At 46.6% G+C, this 18,039-nt stretch overlaps 4 protein-coding genes across 4 annotated transcripts; 1 reads left to right on the top strand and 3 right to left on the bottom strand.

Moving 5' to 3' along the window:
• Positions 1-484: 484 nt before the first annotated feature.
• LOC108114624 lies at positions 485-17,083 on the bottom strand. Its single transcript, XM_017225691.2, has 19 exons — positions 16,775-17,083; positions 10,259-10,395; positions 10,141-10,181; positions 9,709-9,993; positions 9,326-9,453; positions 8,921-9,025; positions 8,424-8,612; positions 8,227-8,357; positions 7,948-8,058; positions 7,238-7,332; positions 7,084-7,180; positions 6,931-7,023; positions 6,571-6,726; positions 4,597-6,511; positions 3,138-3,242; positions 2,872-3,053; positions 2,642-2,818; positions 2,266-2,588; positions 485-2,205 (listed from the first exon to the last, which is right to left on the bottom strand). Exons 1-19 carry the CDS (start codon positions 17,003-17,005, stop codon positions 650-652), a joined length of 6,057 nt encoding a protein of 2,018 aa, XP_017081180.2. The 5' UTR covers positions 17,006-17,083; the 3' UTR covers positions 485-649.
• LOC108114622 lies at positions 11,761-12,774 on the bottom strand. The gene has a single exon (XM_017225688.1). It carries the CDS (start codon positions 12,712-12,714, stop codon positions 11,851-11,853), a length of 864 nt encoding a protein of 287 aa, XP_017081177.1. The 5' UTR covers positions 12,715-12,774; the 3' UTR covers positions 11,761-11,850.
• On the top strand, positions 12,988-13,796 carry LOC108114623 (serine protease 1). Its single transcript, XM_017225690.1, has one exon. It carries the CDS (start codon positions 12,992-12,994, stop codon positions 13,748-13,750), a length of 759 nt encoding a protein of 252 aa, XP_017081179.1. The 5' UTR covers positions 12,988-12,991; the 3' UTR covers positions 13,751-13,796.
• On the bottom strand, positions 14,541-15,817 carry LOC108114621. The gene has a single exon (XM_017225687.1). The coding sequence runs from the start codon at positions 15,770-15,772 to the stop codon at positions 14,633-14,635; it is 1,140 nt and encodes a 379-aa protein (XP_017081176.1). The 5' UTR covers positions 15,773-15,817; the 3' UTR covers positions 14,541-14,632.
• Positions 17,084-18,039: the final 956 nt, after the last annotated feature.

Raw genomic sequence — 18,039 nt, 5'->3', positions numbered from 1 at the left:
TAAATGCTGATAAAAAAAACTGTATAAGTATTTACTGTTGTCTACAGAATCTTTTTGGTAAACTCAACGAAAACTCAAGCACACATTTCCGGCTTGAAACTTTTAACTGTGGAACATATTGGTTTATGAATTGTATGGCTTAAAATCTTAAAATATGGATTACGTGCAGAAGACAAGGCTTACAAGGTTAAGAATCTGAGTTTTTAAAAACTATGTTCTGGTTTTCTTACCTTTTTATATTCTTTGAAATGCAATTTAAATCTGGGTGGCGCCACAAAAGTTCGGCCGTTTTAGAAACTTGAAATTAACTGCTTGCACTGCTTGCAAAAACGTTACCCAACACTAAAGTTGCGCGCGTTTTTTAAATTGAAGAAACTTAGTATCATATCTGAGTATTATGATTTAAGGCAATTTATATATTTATTTTAGTTAGTTAAAAAAATGGTCTAAGTAAAAATCCATTTAAATTCTGTGCAATATAGAGTGGTTTATTTTAATTTCTTTTGGAAATAAACAAGCAGATGAAATTTCATTTTCCAAAATGCTGAAGAACAAGATTGAAGCTAAATGGTTAGTAGAGTAGGAAGAATGCTAATTTCTTTAATTAAGAAGACAATCTGGCGTTAAAGGCACTTAACCAGCAGGGTTATTATTTCTCCTGCTCGTTCTCAATGTCAATCTTTATGATGTTGACCGTTGGCCCCGGGGAAGTACTTCGCGATTCGGGCAGTCCATTTTGATGTGCAGCTGCATCCACAATGCACTCATCGCTGCCGGTGGTGCTAATCGTAATGGTGGGTATATTATCCGACCAAATCGAACTCTGCGAGTCCTGGCGCATGGTGCGGCGTCGATGGGAATCGCTACGTTTGGGGAATGTAATTGGACCGGCCATGTCCAGTTCCTCTAGATCATCCATCGTGGCCGTAGGAGCAGTGGTTGATGTGGGAACAACTGGAGGCTTTGGTGGCTTTGTGGGGGGACGAGAGGAAGTGCTACTGCCAAAATGCAATGGTGCACTGGGCGTGGGAGATTCCGGTTCTGGAGTGGGTGGCATTTCCAGAGCTGTAGAGCTGGACACGCTGGACAATACTGATGGTGGTGGTGGTGGAGTGTAGGCTAAATAAGTGGGCGTCGTGGGACCTGGCGACTCATCCGAACCTTGTTGCTCGACATCATCCTTTTTGAGATTCACTGCCTCGCGAACCAGGGCCAACAAGTTGCCGATCTTTTTCCGGCCCTGACGCGAAAGGACAGACAATTGCCGCTGATGGTGACCCTGACCTTGGCTGGGAGTAGGTGAGGGCAGACTTTTTTCCTGTTCTTCCCCGCCGCCTAGCTCACTGTTCAGGTGCTGTTCCGTAGCAGGAGTGGCTACGTCCGTGTTCTTTTCCACACTCCGCTCGTCGAACTTGAACACTTCGGGCTCCGGCTTTGTAACCGCATTATTTGACTTGAATTTGTGCTTACGGAACTTGAACTTTCCCAAACTACCGCCGCCGCTACCTCCGTTACTACCCTTGGTTGTCGGCAAGGGTTTATCTTCGACCTCCTGCGGCGGTTTTTTTTCATCAACTATGTGGAATTTGCTTTTGGCCAGCGTAGGAGTTTCTGGTGTGGATTCCTCCGGAGTCTGTTCCACAGGCTCAACTGGCACGGTGGGTGTTTGCGGTGGTTCTGGGGTGGTAGGTGTTTCATCTTCCTCTCCACCCTGCGCCTTGTGGCGCCTCAGCAAACTGGCGCGGCGTTCGCTGACAATCCTTGAATTTGTATCCGGATCATGTTCATTGTCCTTGGGCGATTCATTGGGCGGCGGCTGCTGCTTGTGTTTGGTATCCTTTTTCTCTTTCACGCTTCCTCTGTCCTTGCGCTCGTGTTTCTCGACTTTGAATCGGCTCTTGGGATGGGTCTCCTTTACCGGAAAATTGCCAGTACCCGTAGAGCTAGTCCCAGCCACAATGGATCCTGCCCGTGCCCGCTCCTGCTTGGCAATCTGCACGATGTCCACGAGAGATGGTTTGCGGGTTCGCCGGATTTGCTGCAATCGCGACAGGCCGAACCTCTTGTCTTTGGCCTCCTCGTCGTGAGGCAAAGAATCCTGGTGCTCGGTGTCCGTGTCATCGTCATCCCGCCGCACAAACGAGTCCTCATCCGAGGTGGCAGAGCCCTTGCGCAGCGCCTTCTTCATGATGCGTGAGATTAGCTCTGAATGGGGGAAACGAAACAAATGACTTGTGAACTCAAATCTCTCTTCACTTGGCTTACCTTTCCGGGCTTGATTTTTGTACTCCTCCGTATCGAAATCTGGCGGTTGGGTAGGTGTAACTGGAGAGCTGGCCTCCAGGACTTTGCGCCACCGATTTGTTAGGGTGGTGGCAGTAGGTTCCGCCTGCTTGACCTCCGGCACCTTAAAGATCTTCTTGCGCTCCTCCTCGCGTTCCTTTTGGAGCTGGGTGCGCAAATCCTGATTAGCTTCTCGAAGAGCACCGGTCAGGGAAACCAGGTAATATATAATAAGGATGAGCAGGAGCAGCAATGGAATCACAGTGCTCGAGGAGGTTAGATAGTCCAGGGGCTCGTGGAGTTGTCTGGAAAGTTTCAATCGTGATAACATACCTTACCATTTATTCTAACAACTTACTTTGGAAGAGCATTTCTGGTGGTGTTCGTGATAAACTCAGCTATTCTGTTGTACTCCGAGAAGGGTCCACAATGCCAGGAGGGTCGCAGCCACACAATGGCATATCCCACTGGCAGAACGCAAAGGAACAACATGGTCAACAGCAGCGATAGGTAGAAATTGTTCGATTTCGAAGCTCTGAATGGATTACGGATTACAACGAGCTCCAATCACCAGATAAGACCACTTACTTGAACACCACCTCGTGCGGCACATTGCAGGTGAGCACTATCCAAGAACGGAAGTACATCATGATCATCAATTTGACCAGGTTGATGAGCACCAGGCCCGGCGAGAAGAATATGCCCATCCACACTTGGCCCTGGTTATTAATCAACGTCAGGATGTTCTCGGCTATCTTGAAGTCGCCGTACTGCGGTTCAAAACGAAAAACAAAGACAAAGCCTCGCATTAGTCACGTCGGACAAGCCGAAACCGGATGGGGTCCTCGGCTCACCTGGGGAAAGGTCTTCTCCATGTCCCAGCACCAGTTTTGATTGACATACCGCACGAAGAGGGCGCGCAGAAAGTCAATGCACAGTGGCGCCACAATGGACATCAGCTATATTGGGATGAGATAGGGATCAGAAATGTATGGCATGGAGTTTAATAAGCGCTTTGTAATGAACTTGGGTGGCGCTTAAAAGTTGCCACACGTAACCCGTGTCGTTGCATCTCCGTTGTTGTCCCATCTACAATTCTAGTTTATGGCTCATTTTGCCTTCTCGATTCTGTGGTCGAAATTCATGCACGAACACGTGCCCCAAGTTTGAATCGAAAACCGAACGAGATGGAGATGCGGACGGGAATACAGGTTGCAAACCCAAACCGCACATGACCAAACTCAATTCCCCATCGCCGCAGCATTTTGTTATGCGTAAAGCATAAATGCGTTTAAGCCCCGGCCCGTAACTTGCCTAATTTATGTGCTTAAATCGTTTAATAGAGATTATGTACGCCATGTCGGGGGAGCATAATCAAATCGGGCTCGAGACCCATGTCTTTATTTTTTCAGGGACTCTTTTTTGCTTGGACCGGAGGCCTACGCTCAGTTTACACAAATGTCGGACAAATGTTAAGTACGAAATAAAAGGGCAAGTAATCCCTGGATTGAGATGCCTTTGAAAAGTCTGAGCTAAGCTTGTCTACGACCAATAGGGTTATTGACTTGGCAGGATATGTACACCGAGTCCTTATCTCAGAAATAGCCAAAAGTGTCTGACTGACCTTGAAAACTTTAGCAATTCCATGAATTTGTTTACGATTAGACTGAAAGTTCACAGCCCAATGGGATGCCAATCGACACTCGACGTGGCAAATGGCCAAATAAAAGTTGGCATTCGAGGGCCAAAGTTCACAATCATGCTTATGGCTTATGTAAATTTTTTGACTGGAAATCGAAGAGCGCGCCCCAAGTTCCTGTTCCTGTTCCGGCTACCAGCTGCGATTCCCATCAGAGGAAAAGGACTCCCGAGAGCGATTATTTATGATAAAATGCTATTCGTTTTGCTTCCATTTTTGCCTTTTCTTTTTTTTTCAAATCTTTTGGCCTTTTAAGTCAAGTGGATTTTCGGTTTTGTTAGACGAGTGCAAAAAATTTGATTTTCAAAATTCTCATGACCCCGCCAAAAGATAGAACTGGGAGGAAAAAAAATAAACGAAAACAAAGAGTCCTCAAGTGCAGAAGCGGAAGACAAATTTTGCGTTAAATTTTCCGGACAATTTAGCTAAACGGGCTTTCACGCCCAGACAGCTCACTGTTACTCCCTTTTGAGTTCAATCATATTTAAGGCTAAATAGATTTTGATACAGAAGCAGTAGCTTCCGAGCTGGAAGCCCAGGGAAATTGATAGCAGCTCATGGTGATAAATTTGGTTTTAAACTGCGGCAAAAGGAGCACCCTCAACCCCACTCACCCCGTCAAAGACGATAACTTTCGAGAGCTCCTGGCCCAAGGATGTCTCCCAGCACATGGTAGTCAGATTGGTTTGTATTTGCTTAATCGCCAGCTGCACTTCCTTCAGACGCTTTTGCTTTCGCTCCAACGGAGTGAGTTTCACAGTGGTTAACTGTTTGGAGTCGCTACTCTGGGTTGTGCTATCCGAACTTTCAGTGGTGCTGCCGAAGATTTCGTCGCCCTCGGGGCATATGGTAATCACACAGTCCTCCAGAAACTCGCTGTCTCTATCATAATAGGTGGTACTCCCCTTCTCAGAGAAATTCACAATACCAACGTAATAAGGGGACTTTGGTCCTTCCGTGGTGGTGTACTCATCTTCTTCGGTGGTTGTGAAGCCACTACTACTACTATCATACGCGTTAGTGCTGCTCTCTGGACTTGTCGATTCAGTGGAACTCTCCGTTGTGGATGATTCCTCCTCGGTGGTGCTTGTCAGCTCTGTAGTCGTGGTTCGATATCTTCTTCTAGGCTTTGCAGTCGTTGTTGTAGTAGTACTTGTGGATGTGGTTTGCCTATATCGAAGGCGTTTAAGATTTTCCCATTCCTCTTTTGAAAGAATACCGCTCGGAGTTCTCTTTGTTGTAGTGGTGCTCGGTGTGGTTTGTCTGAAGGGTGGCCAATTGATGGGCCACCGATTGGGTGTGGCATTTCCCGCCTCGGTGGTTTCTCTCAGTTGGCCTCCAGTGACTGCGGAATCGTTACGATGTCGCCTGCTATATTTGCTGGCAAAGAAAGGTGAATCACTCAATGCCCTCTTACTGCGATTCTTCGGCTCTTCCTCATCAATTTGTTCTAACACTTTAGCCAGCGGATCATCTGCCTGATCAGTGTTTTCCTGATCATCGAAATCATCAATTTCTGGCGGTTCCGACGAGTAATCTGTAATATCGGAGTAGCTATAATTTTCCGGTGCATCTGATGTTGCATCTGAAGCGGAAGCTATGGGTTCATCGCTGCCATAATCGTAGGAGCCGTCATCATCGCCAGTGGTGTAGAAGAAGTTGTCATCTGTCTGGGACTTTTCAGTGGTGGTTGTGGTTGTAGTGGGTTTTATGGTGCTACTGGGAGGTGAAGCAGTAGTCTTAACAGTCGTTGCTGCTGTGCTCAATGTGGCAATATTGATAGTTGAGTTTGCGATTTCACTATTAGTTGGTGATGGCTTGCTAGTGGAAGCTGCTGTTGTGTTATCAATTTTGGTAGAGGTGGTTAATAATGTGGTTGTTGTTAGTGCTCCTGTAGAGGTTCTTTCAGTCGTGGTGGTTGCCTCGGTTGTTGTTGGCGGGAGCGTTGAAGTTGTCGACGGCGGTAAAGTTGTGGAGGGAGGGAAAGTTGTCGGGGGTGGTAAAGTGGTCCAAGGTGATGTTGTTGTCGTCGTAGTTGCCTCTGTGGTTGTCCAAGTACTCAATGTCGTGGGTGGTATGGTGGGCAATGTTGTGGGCAATGTTGGTGGGACCATGGCTGGCGTTGTCAGGTTGAGAACCATCAAAGTAGTAGCCAAGTTCTTGGCACTGATGATGTTGCGTCCTGGTTTTGAGCATTTAACTGTCTTGTTGTAGCACTTAAGACGTTGCAATGTGGTGGAGATTAAAGCGGCAGCAGCTGTGGTCGAAAAGGAGCTGCCATTATCGTCACCCCAAGATGCACTTGAGGTGGAGTCATCAAAAAGGCCATCTGATGTACTCTCACTATACAGCGAAGTCGTGGGGGTCATGGCCCGCAGAGCTTCAATCGAACTTAGCAGATTCTTCAGCTCCATGGTATTTGTTTCATTCTCCAATTTTAACATCTGCAGCGGTTTCTCTTTGCTGTTTATCTTGTAGATGAAGGAGAACATCAGAGAGTACAAATTCAACATGTTCAGGATCATAATTCTGAAACGTAAAAGCTATTTAGATATACAGTTCCATCTCAATTAGCATTTTATTTTTACCGTGCCAATTGCAATCGCAGCTGCTGCCTGGGATGCCAGTTCTCAAACAAGCCCAGAGCCTCGAATATCATGGGCAGGAAAAAGGAGAGCAGAGTCATGGTCACGTTCACTGCATTGCGACTCAGCCAGTTGTCGTGCTTGGCCAAATCCTCAGAGCTGTAAATAAAGGGAATTACACAGAGAGGAATACATTAAGAAAAGGAAAATTCCTGCTTGTATGTTCCAATTTCCTTTACGTGAAACTTTATAATTAAACAATTTTAAAAATAAAGGAAAACCAATGATAACTATCAATGATTATTATTAAAAGTAAATAAGAATTTTTTGAGCTTTCTTTTTCCATTTCCCCAATCCACTTACTGATTGACCAACAGCACCACCGTGGCCCCCGACAAGGCCAGCAGTCCCATTACCAGGATATTGACCAGTATTCTCTGGAGTATCACCCGCCAGCTGAAAGGACACGGCGCATCGATTATGGTAAGTAAATAGCTTCAGTTGGCCGCGACTTACTTGCGATTATCCTTCTTCTTCTCAGCCTCCTCCAGTAGGGCCTCCTTGAAGCCAACCACCACGGATGCGATGCGATTGTGGGCCGTCTCCGCGTGTCCTATGGGAGATGGAGATGCAAAAGTTGTGTCGTTAGAGAACTGGCCTGGCCACTTACCAATCATAAAGTCCCAGCCGGTGAAGAGCTTCCACGAGAAGACGCATTCGTCGTCCTTCGAGGAAAGTTTCGAGTTGCGCGAGTTTTCCGCCATCCTGTCGACAGATCGAGAAAAAGTTTAAGCCTTATTTTCCGCCTCTGTTTAACAACAAGACATAATTTGTGCTCAAATCCCGACAATCCCCGTTTTGAATCCCGGATAGCATTTGCAGATTGGAATAATTCACGCACGCCGAGCACGTGCTCCGTAAAAGTGGCGGAAAGGTCAGTGCCGGCTGTTCACTGTTGACATTGCTACTTTGTTCAATTACGAAATCAACATAATGCCGACAAAGCCATTAAAGCGAGTCAGACGCCCAACGGTCAAAATGGCGTTTTGCCATTTCCGTTTCCTCCGCCCCCGCCCGCATTTGCACGTGTCTGGTCGTGTGCGTGCGTAAATCATAATGGCCAATGCTTTTGCGCTCCTTTTTCCTTTGCCATTCGAAGGGGCACGAAAAGTTTATCTGGACACCCCCAAAAACACGCCTTATGCCCAAGATTTGTATTATTTAATCAGCGCTTCAGTTTTGTTTAATTAATTAACGAGCATTCCGACAGTTAGTTTGCTTTTTGCGGCTTCGATGACCAGGGATTTAATGAAGTGCCTACCCAACACTGGGGCCCCACATTCCCTTGACCCCTTGTCACTATGCCCCACTCATACTCACTTCCTCAGCGTGGCCACAAAGCTGTAGATATAGACCAGAACGGCGGTAAGGAAATATGCTAAGGGCAGCTTATATCCGGACGTGCTAATGCCGGATGTGCTTGAATAGTAGCTGGGAGAAAGACAATGAGAATAGAGATGATATAAGATGATATGGCCAGCAATTAATAGACTAATTGAATTCATAACCAAAATAAAATAACCAAATGCTTATCTTGAAGATTTTATATAGGTTTTCTAGGTCTCTGAGTACGTCTTATAAGTAGCCACATCGTCTTACCCATAAAACATCGGTGAATATTTCAGGTATCCCTCGAATTCCCAGAATGTAAAAAGGTTGCCGGCAACCCGAGCCTCCGGATCGGACATCATTTTCCTCGGATCCGTTTCGCCGTGTTTCGTGGCAAAGTACTGAAGTAAAGCCAAGCGGAAATATGAATGTGTAAAACGAATTGGCTACTTTTTCAGGACACTCACCTCGGGGCCAATGACAAAGGCGACCAGCGGAATGGCAATCATGATATTGACCCACATAAGCCAGCGCAGAAATGTAAAGTAGGAGGCTACGCCGGAGCCGAAGTGCGATTCGATTTCCTTGATGCGCAGCTCCCAGGGTATGAGGACGGTAAGAAAACTGGTCGTCTCTCGTTTCCAGTGCCGCCATCTCTGAGGATAACAGTAAGGGAAAAGGATTTATGTCTCGGAGGAATTGCAGGCTGCAAGTTCGTATTTTAATTGGTTTTCCAGCGAGAATGCAGAGCAACCAAGCACACATAACTCCGTGAATTATGCGAGTGCGGATTTATTGAATGTCCGTCCCGGGCCGGAAAGTGGCCCATAAATTGTGTAAACATAAATATTTTTTGCATGGCTTGGTGCCTTGAGCTCGCCTTGGGCGCCGTTGCATTCCGCATTCTGCAGGCGTTTCCGGCCGGGGGGTGGGGTGGAAAAAAAAGGCGTACAAAATCACTTACTGCCGCCATTAAAATTTTAAACCTCGCCCACAAGTCCCTGGTGCTGCGTGACATGGCGAATCGCTCCTGGAGCGCGCCTTCGTGGCGTGCCACATATGTTTTGGCCTGTCAACACATCCAAGGGCGGCCAGATCCGAAAGTCCAAACATCATTAAAAATGCCAGGGTGGAGCGAAAGATGGGAGATAAAGAGCGGTGTGTTGAAATCGAAAAGTTTGGCTCAGCTTTTGATGAGTGTTCCGGGAGGATTGTCAGGATGGCGAGGGGAGGTCGTAACATTCTCAACGACCTGACAAGCGGCGTGAAAATGAACGCGCCCAGTTTTTGGGACCAAACATCCCCCATCCAAACAAATCCTCCCCAAATCCACGCCCATCTTAAAGCCAATAATGGCTTTAGCACCCACCTGCCGAACCAACTTGAGCTTCTTGCGGATGGGCCATGGCTGTAGCTTCACCGACTGTATGACCTCCTTGTGCAGGCGGATGTTCTCAAAGATTTGCTCTTGTGTGGACTCCTGATTGGTGCCCTCCTCTGCAAAGTGAAACGAAAGGCACTGCCAAAGTTAAAGCAAAGCAAACAGATTACACATACGCCCAGTATGCCGCCACGCCATCAAAACAGGCCGCACGTAGCATGAAAAATTACAGAAAACTGGCCCCCAGACGTTGATTAGCAGCCACTGGAGGACCGAGTACCGAAAACCGAATACCAAGGCACCGCCTCCATCTCGTCTGCTCGTTAACTAAGCGAAATCTGTTTTGGACACTTATGGGGGCTGGCACTTGCCTGAACTTGTCGTATAGACACTGGAGCGTCGCCGCTCCACACTATCCAGGACGTGATCCATTGGACTGGATGCTCGTCGCGAACTCCGGCTGCCACGTTTGCCCCGATAGCCGCGCACACTGGCACGTCTCTGCATTATTGCCGATACGGAAATTGTGTAGCTCTCCTCATCGTCAATGTCGCAGCCGCCGCCATCCTCGATTCCGATTCCTGGTGGATACTGGCCAAACTGGGGCTCGTGGTGGCTGCTTTCGGCGTCGCTGCTCTGGTTTTGCAATGGAAAATCTGTACGCGTATAGAGGAGGACATTAAGGTGGCTATTTTATATTTTATGCTTGCTGCAAGTTTAATTTGGATTTGGGCAAACTTCGATTTAAAACAAACTGATTTATAGTTATAAAGAAAATATAAATTGTTTTTTATATTACATACCGTTCAGTTCGTAGGATCTATGGTCCTCCTGTGATGCAGCTCTTTAATATGAATTAAAAATACAGAGAGCCAGATAGAGTCCACAGACTAACATTATCCCAGCAACTAGAGCACTCACCTTCTGCCTCTCTGTCCTTTGTAGAATTCCCTCTTGGCATCGGCGCTGCTCTGCATTTGCCAGCCACCTCTATCCAAGTCGCATGGCGGTGCCCAGGTCACAGATAATTGATGGGGCGAAGTGACTCCCGAGTTGTTCTACGAATTGATGGTGGAAAGCTTAGCTCAACTTATTTTCAAGTGCTGTTCCGGGACAGCTAATTACTCAAATCACACCGTCCGTCGTTCTTTGCGTGTAGAGAAACTTTCACTCTTAATTGCTTATTTATGAATTTCACTTCTAAGTAATCTATGGGTAACTTCTAGTTAGATCTCTTTTCATGCTCTCCAGGTAAATCCTTTTAAGTCAGCAATTTGTGCTTCTGATTTAGCTAGTTAACCACCGTAGCGCTTTGGAGCAGCCTTGTGCGCAGACTGAACGGCTTAGCTGGCTGACCAGGCCAGCAAGGCGCAAAAGACCATCATCCTAAAGGGGACAGCGACCAACACTATCGCCAAGGACCTCACACAGACAGGTGGAACGAGCGAACCAGCAAGCTAAAGTTAAATTTTTTCTAATAATGAATGAATATGAATGAAGAAGCGGACAGAAGGGACAAAACACCCGCCCCGCCCGATGGGCAACTTATCAAAGCCAAAACGTGCCCAAAACCCACACAAACACTCTGAGCGGCGCCATGGAATTTACATGGACATGGGCCTGAAGGGGTCGAAGCGGGGATGGCAGGGCGAGTGGCTGACTTCCTCGCCCAGTTGGAACGAAGACGAATGAGTGTAAAAATCGCTAGCGGCATGTGATAACAACGCCGTATCCGGGCGTAACCAGCTAGGACTTCGAATGTCCATTTAGATGGTGTCGTGGGCGTTTCAATGAGTGTGTGTGTGAATGTGTGTGTGGGTATGCTAGTGTAACGGTGCTTGATATTGAGTCACCTTGTATTCTTGGCCCGGGCCATGTAAATGAAAATCAAACATGCAAGGGTTGATAAAAGAAAATCGCGAAATTCTACGGTTTTCCCCGGTCTTATCCTCTTTTTCTTTTTTTTTTTTGCTTTCTATTCTGTATTTGTGTTTTTGTGATTCAGGGGAGCGCCCACTATTGAAATACTAGTATATGTTTTGGCGGTCTCCGTTGTGTTTTGTGTTTCGCTTTCACTTTCTCTGATTTCACTTTCGTCCCTTTTAATTAAATGGATTTCTCGGCTGGCTTTAATTAACATCAAATTTATCTCTACGCCCACCGCGCACGTGTAGCATAATGTTTGGCGATTATGGGTTCATTACCCGCTGTGCCAGTGGCCTAGTCCTAAATCTGAGAATGTTCCAGGTTCAGGTAAACTTGAGCCAAAGAAGTTCAATGCCGCCAATGGACCCGATGACCTAGTAAAATAAATATCCACTCCTTTTTGTAGGCCTAAGTGGGTTTCCATGTTCGACTGCAGTTTTCGCGATTTCGCCATAAATCTTAGGGCCCTAACATGGCCGAAGGCGTTGGTCGCGGAATGTGGGTCAACTATACAGAATATATATATTAATTTATAGTGACATACAAAGTAGAACCGAAAGTAACAAAAATCGAGGGATGCACATTCATCAGTTGATGCGGCACACGTTGCTCTCGCTCTTCGATCGCCTCCATTTGTTGCGGAACTCACGGCGACGCAACCTCATGGCCTGAACCTCCGAGGACATGGTGTCCGTGGTGCTGCCCAAGTGGAGACGTTCGGAACCGAAGCTATCCATGCTGCAAGAGCGACGGCATATGTGCGCTTTCGGCATATATTGCTTTCGGCGGCAACCAGCGTTCTCTTGATTATTTTCGATTATCTCACGTGCGAATCGAGCCATCACCTTCTGCTTGTGGTGACGTCCCCACAGTGGTCCATGGGCACAGTTCTCCCGCGTCCAGCGACGAGCCTCACGACATCCCACATATATACTCTGCATGCCGTTGGGCCTCCTATCTACCATGAAGCCATGATTGCCCAGTTGACCGAAACCCAGATCGAAAACATTACGACCCATGGCAAAGGGATTGGGTCCGTCTTTGTTCTTAAACTTTTTCGGGCCGACGGCCTCCATGGGCTCTTTGGTTTCCTGATAGAAGCGACGATCCTCCGATGTACAATATAACCAGGATTCGAAACGTGGCGGGCCACTATCATTCATCTCAAATTCCAGAGGCAGAGAATCATTGAAGTGAATTTCATCAATCGAGGTCAGTCTACCGTGTCTATGCGTCACTTGGTAGGTAAGGCCAGAAGGATCCGGCATTTGAATGGTGCCTCTTCCGTGGAAGCGATTATTCAGAAACTCTCCCGTATAGCGAGTTCCATCGGGAAAAAAGTAGACACCCAAGTCCTGCATGCCCAACTCATTCATGGGGCCAATATATTTGGATCCACTCATTAGTATTTCGACCTGATTGGTGGCAGAGCTTTTCATCTTTTGCTCCATTTTCACTTTTACAACTTTAGTGTTTTGGGTACCGAAATGAAAATATTGCCTATTCTTTAAAAATTTTGAAAGTTGAGTGATTATTCAACGAACTGTTGGTTGATAAGTACAAGTTGCAAACTACTTTTTTATAAATTTATCCAAATAATTACAACTCTCAAGATAAGAAAACAAATTATGCAAATGGCCAACTAAACTTAGCTTAATTACCCACCCGAGGGAATTACTATATAAACCACATAGCAATAACCAGAAAGTAACAAACTTTCCAAAAATCATGAAGCTGTTGGTAGTGGTCTTGGCCCTGGCTGCCATCTCCTTAGGAACTGCTAAGAAACTACCCGATGATCCTGATCATATTATCACCAATGGAAATCAAGCCTATGATGGGCAAGCGCCCTATGTAGTGGGCATGGCCTTTGGGCAGAGCAACATCTGGTGCAGTGGAACAATAATCGGCGATACTTGGATCCTAACGTCATCTCAATGCTTAACTGGCAGTTCCGGAGTAACCATCTATTTTGGAGCCACCCGGCTGAGCCAGGCCCAGTATACGGTGACAGTGGGCACCAGCGAGTACGTTACCGGAAATCAGCATCTCGCCCTGGTTCGTATTCCGCGTATTGGCTTTAGCAACCGTGTTAACCGGGTTGCTCTGCCATCGCTAAGGGATCGATCCCAGCTTTACGAAAACTGGTGGGCCAGCGTCTGCGGATGGGGAGTTACTACCTTTAACAATGGCCTAACCGATGCACTGCAGTGCGTCGATCTCCAGATTATGCCCAACAACGAGTGCTCGGCTGTCTACGGATCTACTACGGTTTCTGATCAGATTCTCTGCACCCGCACTCCCAACGGCAGGTCCACTTGCTTTGGAGATGCTGGCAGTCCCCTGGTCACCAAGCAAGGATCCACCGTTGTGGGGATTTCAGCTTTCGTGGCTTCCAACGGTTGCACCTTGGGATTGCCTGCTGGCTTTGCCAGGGTCACAGCTGCACTGGATTGGATCCGTCAAAGGACCGGAATCTATAACTAAAGGCTCAAGTAATAGCAGAATAAAGTATGAAATCTCTAAAACTGCACATCAAATTTGTTTCAAACTTTTTTTTTTCAAAAAAATTTACATTTTTAAAGGAATAATAATGAGGATTTACCGAATTTATTACGAAAATATTTATATTATATTTTTACCATTTTTGGCCTTGTTATGGCATAGCCATGCTATGTTAACTTACTGTTAACTGCAATATCGCACTTTGGGGTACCTGTAAGTCCCAACTGGCTTTAGCTCTTTACTACACGACTAGGGCTCTGGTGACCATCCCTAAATCAGGTTAAGTCATTCTATGATGAGTGTGATTCTGTAAGTGAAGTGTTTGGAAGTGATATGATGGAACCTCAACACATTGCTGGTACCTGGACTCCACGAGGATGCAGTGTTCATGGATTTTTTCAGAAATACATATTCTGACATACATATAAAGTAAAATTTGGTAAGTGACAAATTTATAATATTTATTTCATAAGCAGAGCTTCAATAGTCTAAGGCTTAGTTAAGAACACCCTGCTGTGATCACTCCCAGTCACGCGTTTGTTTTTTTTTTATCTTTTTTAGACTACAGCCACTGGGAATTTATGGAGTTTATGGACCACCCACACGGAGATGCTTCGCTACTCCCCATTTCTACGCTGCAAAGCGCTGGAATCCGAATTCTCATCGGTGGTCATCAAGCTTATCTCTTTGCCAGCTGAGTACATAGCTTAGACATTACCTATTACTGAAATTGTTCATATATTTTAAAATTTTATTTGTTATCTTACAAATAATTTTAATTCACTCCAGAGACTGGTGTTAACTATAATTTGAAATTTAAAAACATATATGTACATACATAAACACATCAATCTACAGGTCTATCTATAACTCAAATATTGAACGCGTCATGTCCAAGTAACTATTGTGGCGAATAAGATTCGACTGGACGACGTTTACGTTGTCCGCCGCCCGCTTTTGCATCATGGTGACGGCCGAACGATAGGTTTCTGTTAAGTTAAGGGGTAGTTCATCCTCTCCGAAGCTATTCGACTGGCAGCTGGAGGCACCTCCCGATTCCGGATTGCGCACATCCGAGGTGCTAGTCCACTCACGGGGTTCTTCTACCTTCATCATTTTGGCACAAGGATGAAGCTTCCTGTATTCCTTCTGATCCTGCTGTTTCTTATGTAGCATCTTTGCGTAGGCTCGAACGCACATTTCAGTTTCCCATGCGGGATCATCGGCGGGAACGTGATGCCTCCTAGGCGTTTCCAATGGCTCTTTTGAATGGCTACGCGTCTTGGTTAGCTTATGGAAGTAGCGTCCCCTATCCACCTGGCCATTTGGCGCATAAATGTCCGTTTTTCGTAACTGGGACTGTTCTGTGGCCAAATTGTTGGCGATAATGCGGCGACAAAAACTAGATGGTGGTTCATCTATATGAGCGGTTCTAGCCTTTCGGCAATGACGCTTGATGAAATCCTTATCCTTTTGACAACCCACGTACATGGCACCGTGAAATGGACCAGGTCGGTCCGTCATCCAGTTTGTCTTACTGTTGTAGATACCCTCCTCGACATCGTAACAGTCCTTGGGGATTTCTCTTGGCAGCATTTTTGTCGTAATGAAGGCAGTGGGTCCCACTGGCTGTTGGCCATAACGACGCTCGACGTGATAACGTCTATCGCTGGGCGTAAGGTAGTCCCATTCATCACAGTCAAGCTTCGTGCCAGTAAACCTGCCTGCAACATGTAGACCGTCGGAGAACCACATGTCCTCCACTGTCACCAATCGGCCATTTTCGAATACACCTTTGACCGTAAAGCGGTACGGCTGAGCCAGTCGCAAATGGCCAAACCCGTGGAACTGTCCCTGCTGGAATCTTCCGCGATACTCACTGCCATCAGGATAGCGATAGCTTCCGAATCCGTCCATCACACTCACAACCTTGTCCCAGGCACCCTCATAACTGCTGCGCGTGATGAAGTGCCTCTGTTGGGGCTCCGCATATTGCTGCGACATTTTTTTTGGAGCTCCTGATTTTTGGTTAGAGGAATTTTGTGTGTAGTCGAAGCAACCAAACCAACTCGAACTGACAAACTCCTGACCTACTCGGCCTAGCCTGGCTTGTTGGCTTGTTGAGATTACGCATCAGCTTTATGACTAAATAAATGTTTGCCTCCACGCCACACACTTGACCCCTTCCCTCTCCCTTAACCCACCGGTCGAGTGGTCGAGGGTGTCCAGGGTGTGTCCACCGCATCCACTCGGTTTTAGCCATTGTCGCATGTCTGGCCTAATGAACATTGGGTTACCCTTGTGCCCTGCAGCAGAGTGGGGTCCCTCGAAGTTTGTGATTTGCAGCTACCTGCTGCTTGAATTGCCGAGTGGTTTAACTTGTTTATTAACACCCATAAAGTAGAAACCTCCTGTGATCTGAGATTTTGCATGCTTATTTTAAGGGTAACTAGTTGGGCGTATTTGCAAAATTATTCTAATTAAGTTGAAGTTTAGCTAGGAAAACCACTTGATTTAAGTTTGGTTAATTAGGAATTCTTACGACTAACAACCAAGGCTTGGCAGACATTGCTCACAGATCGTATAACAAAGCACGCCATAGCAATGCAGACTTTAAGTCCGGTTAATACAGATTTTTAAGTGAGCATGTTTTGAATGAATTGAACTTTTGGCTTAACTTGTTTTTTTTTATGATAGCGTTTTATGGCCCCTACTGTTTTATCCTTCTAGTCCTAAGATACCAGTCTACTGACGGGTGTAAAAAATGATTTTAACAGCCAACTGGGTCTCACTGCATTGCTTGACCTGACCAAAAGCGAAAGCCAGTTAAGTGCGATTTGAGTTTATGGCTATTGGCAATGGCAGCACTTGCTGCAGCCATATGCTGTCCTGCCCCGTCCTCTGTCCAGTGCACATTTCTTGGATATAGCCATTCCATAGAACGTTGTCGTTGACCAGGCCAAATCGTAAGCACTCCCGGGTGGGCCGTAAATCATGCTCACTTACCTCACTGTTGGCGCCAGTGGCCATGTTGCTGTTGTGGCCATTACTGCTGCTGCTGCCCACGCAGCGGAAATCGACGGAACCACCTGATGAGCGTCGCGGCTTGCCAATGTCCAGGCGGAGAATTCCCGGCTTGGGTCGCCGGGGAGCCGCGGACGGTGGGCTTTGTATGGAGTCCGAGTTACCACCAAGCCCCGGAGCTCCAGCTCCAGATGGTTCCTCGTCGTTCTGCATGGCCAAAGGTAGCTGTGGAAAAATGCCAACCGAACAAACGCACACACATGCACACAGACACACACACGTAGGAAACGCGATTATCTACCGCGCACACGTCCGCCGTGCAGCGCCAACTCGAACTGACTACATCCGTGTCCTGGCCAGGACTTTGAAGCAACAATTACGCGCGCAGCCACGGGCACTGGAAATAAAATGTGAATTAAGCGCGCCACCCACGCGATAAGTGTCAATGAATGTGCCATATGTAAGAGTGTGTGTGTGTCCATTTGCCCCGTGTCCTGTGAGGATGACGTTGGACAGGACACGCGGCAATTTCAACTGCTTCTCCTGACTGTCACCAACTGGTCTCACATGACACAAAGTGAACTTCCTGCTTTCAGGGTCACCGCGGCCTACCTCTGTGTAATTATGTCTGCCGCGGCCCCAAAAAGTGTCAACAGCTCGACCCCAAAAAAAAAAGCACAAAATATCGCATGTCGCATTCGCCATGTGAAAAAGCGCCATTTTTCATTTTCACTTTTCATTTTTATATTTTGCGCCTTCCATTAGTGCGTTGGCTTGTGTCCTTAATTATGAGCGCACAAAAGGTGCCTTCACTTTGTTTTCTAATTGTGATATCCAGCACTGAGGGGGTGGATACGTTTTATGATTGAAAACTATTCAATATATTTTTTATTTTTTAATAGTCTTAAAAACTTACCTTCCTACATAACAGCCAACTGCTATAAATACTTTTACCCAGATAGCCAACATTCCATAGAGCTCCCACATAAATACTGACGAGAGCTGAAAATATATGTGCCTCCCCAGTGGGGGGTATTACCAAGTCGATCCAATTCCGGCTGCGTAGATGATATCTCTCCTCTACGACGCTCCCACTTGGCCAGAATGCGCTTGTTAAATGGCAGAGCCATAGCATACGAGCCAAGCCCACCTGCTGGGCTGTGCTCCTCCGGCACGATGTCCTCGCATATCCGTGTCCTGCCCCTGCTGATATGCAATGCCTTTCTATTACATGCAAAGCGCGTTAA

This window comes from Drosophila eugracilis, unplaced genomic scaffold, assembly GCF_018153835.1.
Source record: "Drosophila eugracilis isolate 14026-0451.02 unplaced genomic scaffold, ASM1815383v1 contig_2154, whole genome shotgun sequence".
NCBI classification, from domain to species: domain Eukaryota; kingdom Metazoa; phylum Arthropoda; class Insecta; order Diptera; family Drosophilidae; genus Drosophila; species Drosophila eugracilis.
The sequence above is the reverse complement of the archived record's forward strand: the minus strand, read 5'-3'. Positions and strand labels throughout refer to the sequence as shown.

What these genes read in the sequence shown, in the direction of transcription:
- LOC108114623 (XM_017225690.1), top strand. Translation starts at nt 12,992, where the DNA reads ATGAAGCTGTTGGTAGTGGTCTTGGCCCTGGCTGCCATCTCCTTAGGA.
- LOC108114624 (XM_017225691.2), bottom strand. Translation starts at nt 17,005, where the DNA reads ATGCAGAACGACGAGGAACCATCTGGAGCTGGAGCTCCGGGGCTTGGT. An exon ending in TATTCACCGATGTTTTATGG is followed by an intron (nt 8,059 to 8,226) that starts GTAAGACGATGT and finishes TCTTTCTCCCAG; the next exon opens with CTACTATTCAAGCACATCCG. An exon ending in CTGCGATTGCAATTGGCACG is followed by an intron (nt 6,512 to 6,570) that starts GTAAAAATAAAA and finishes TTTACGTTTCAG; the next exon opens with AATTATGATCCTGAACATGT.
- LOC108114621 (XM_017225687.1), bottom strand. Translation starts at nt 15,772, where the DNA reads ATGTCGCAGCAATATGCGGAGCCCCAACAGAGGCACTTCATCACGCGC.
- LOC108114622 (XM_017225688.1), bottom strand. Translation starts at nt 12,714, where the DNA reads ATGGAGCAAAAGATGAAAAGCTCTGCCACCAATCAGGTCGAAATACTA.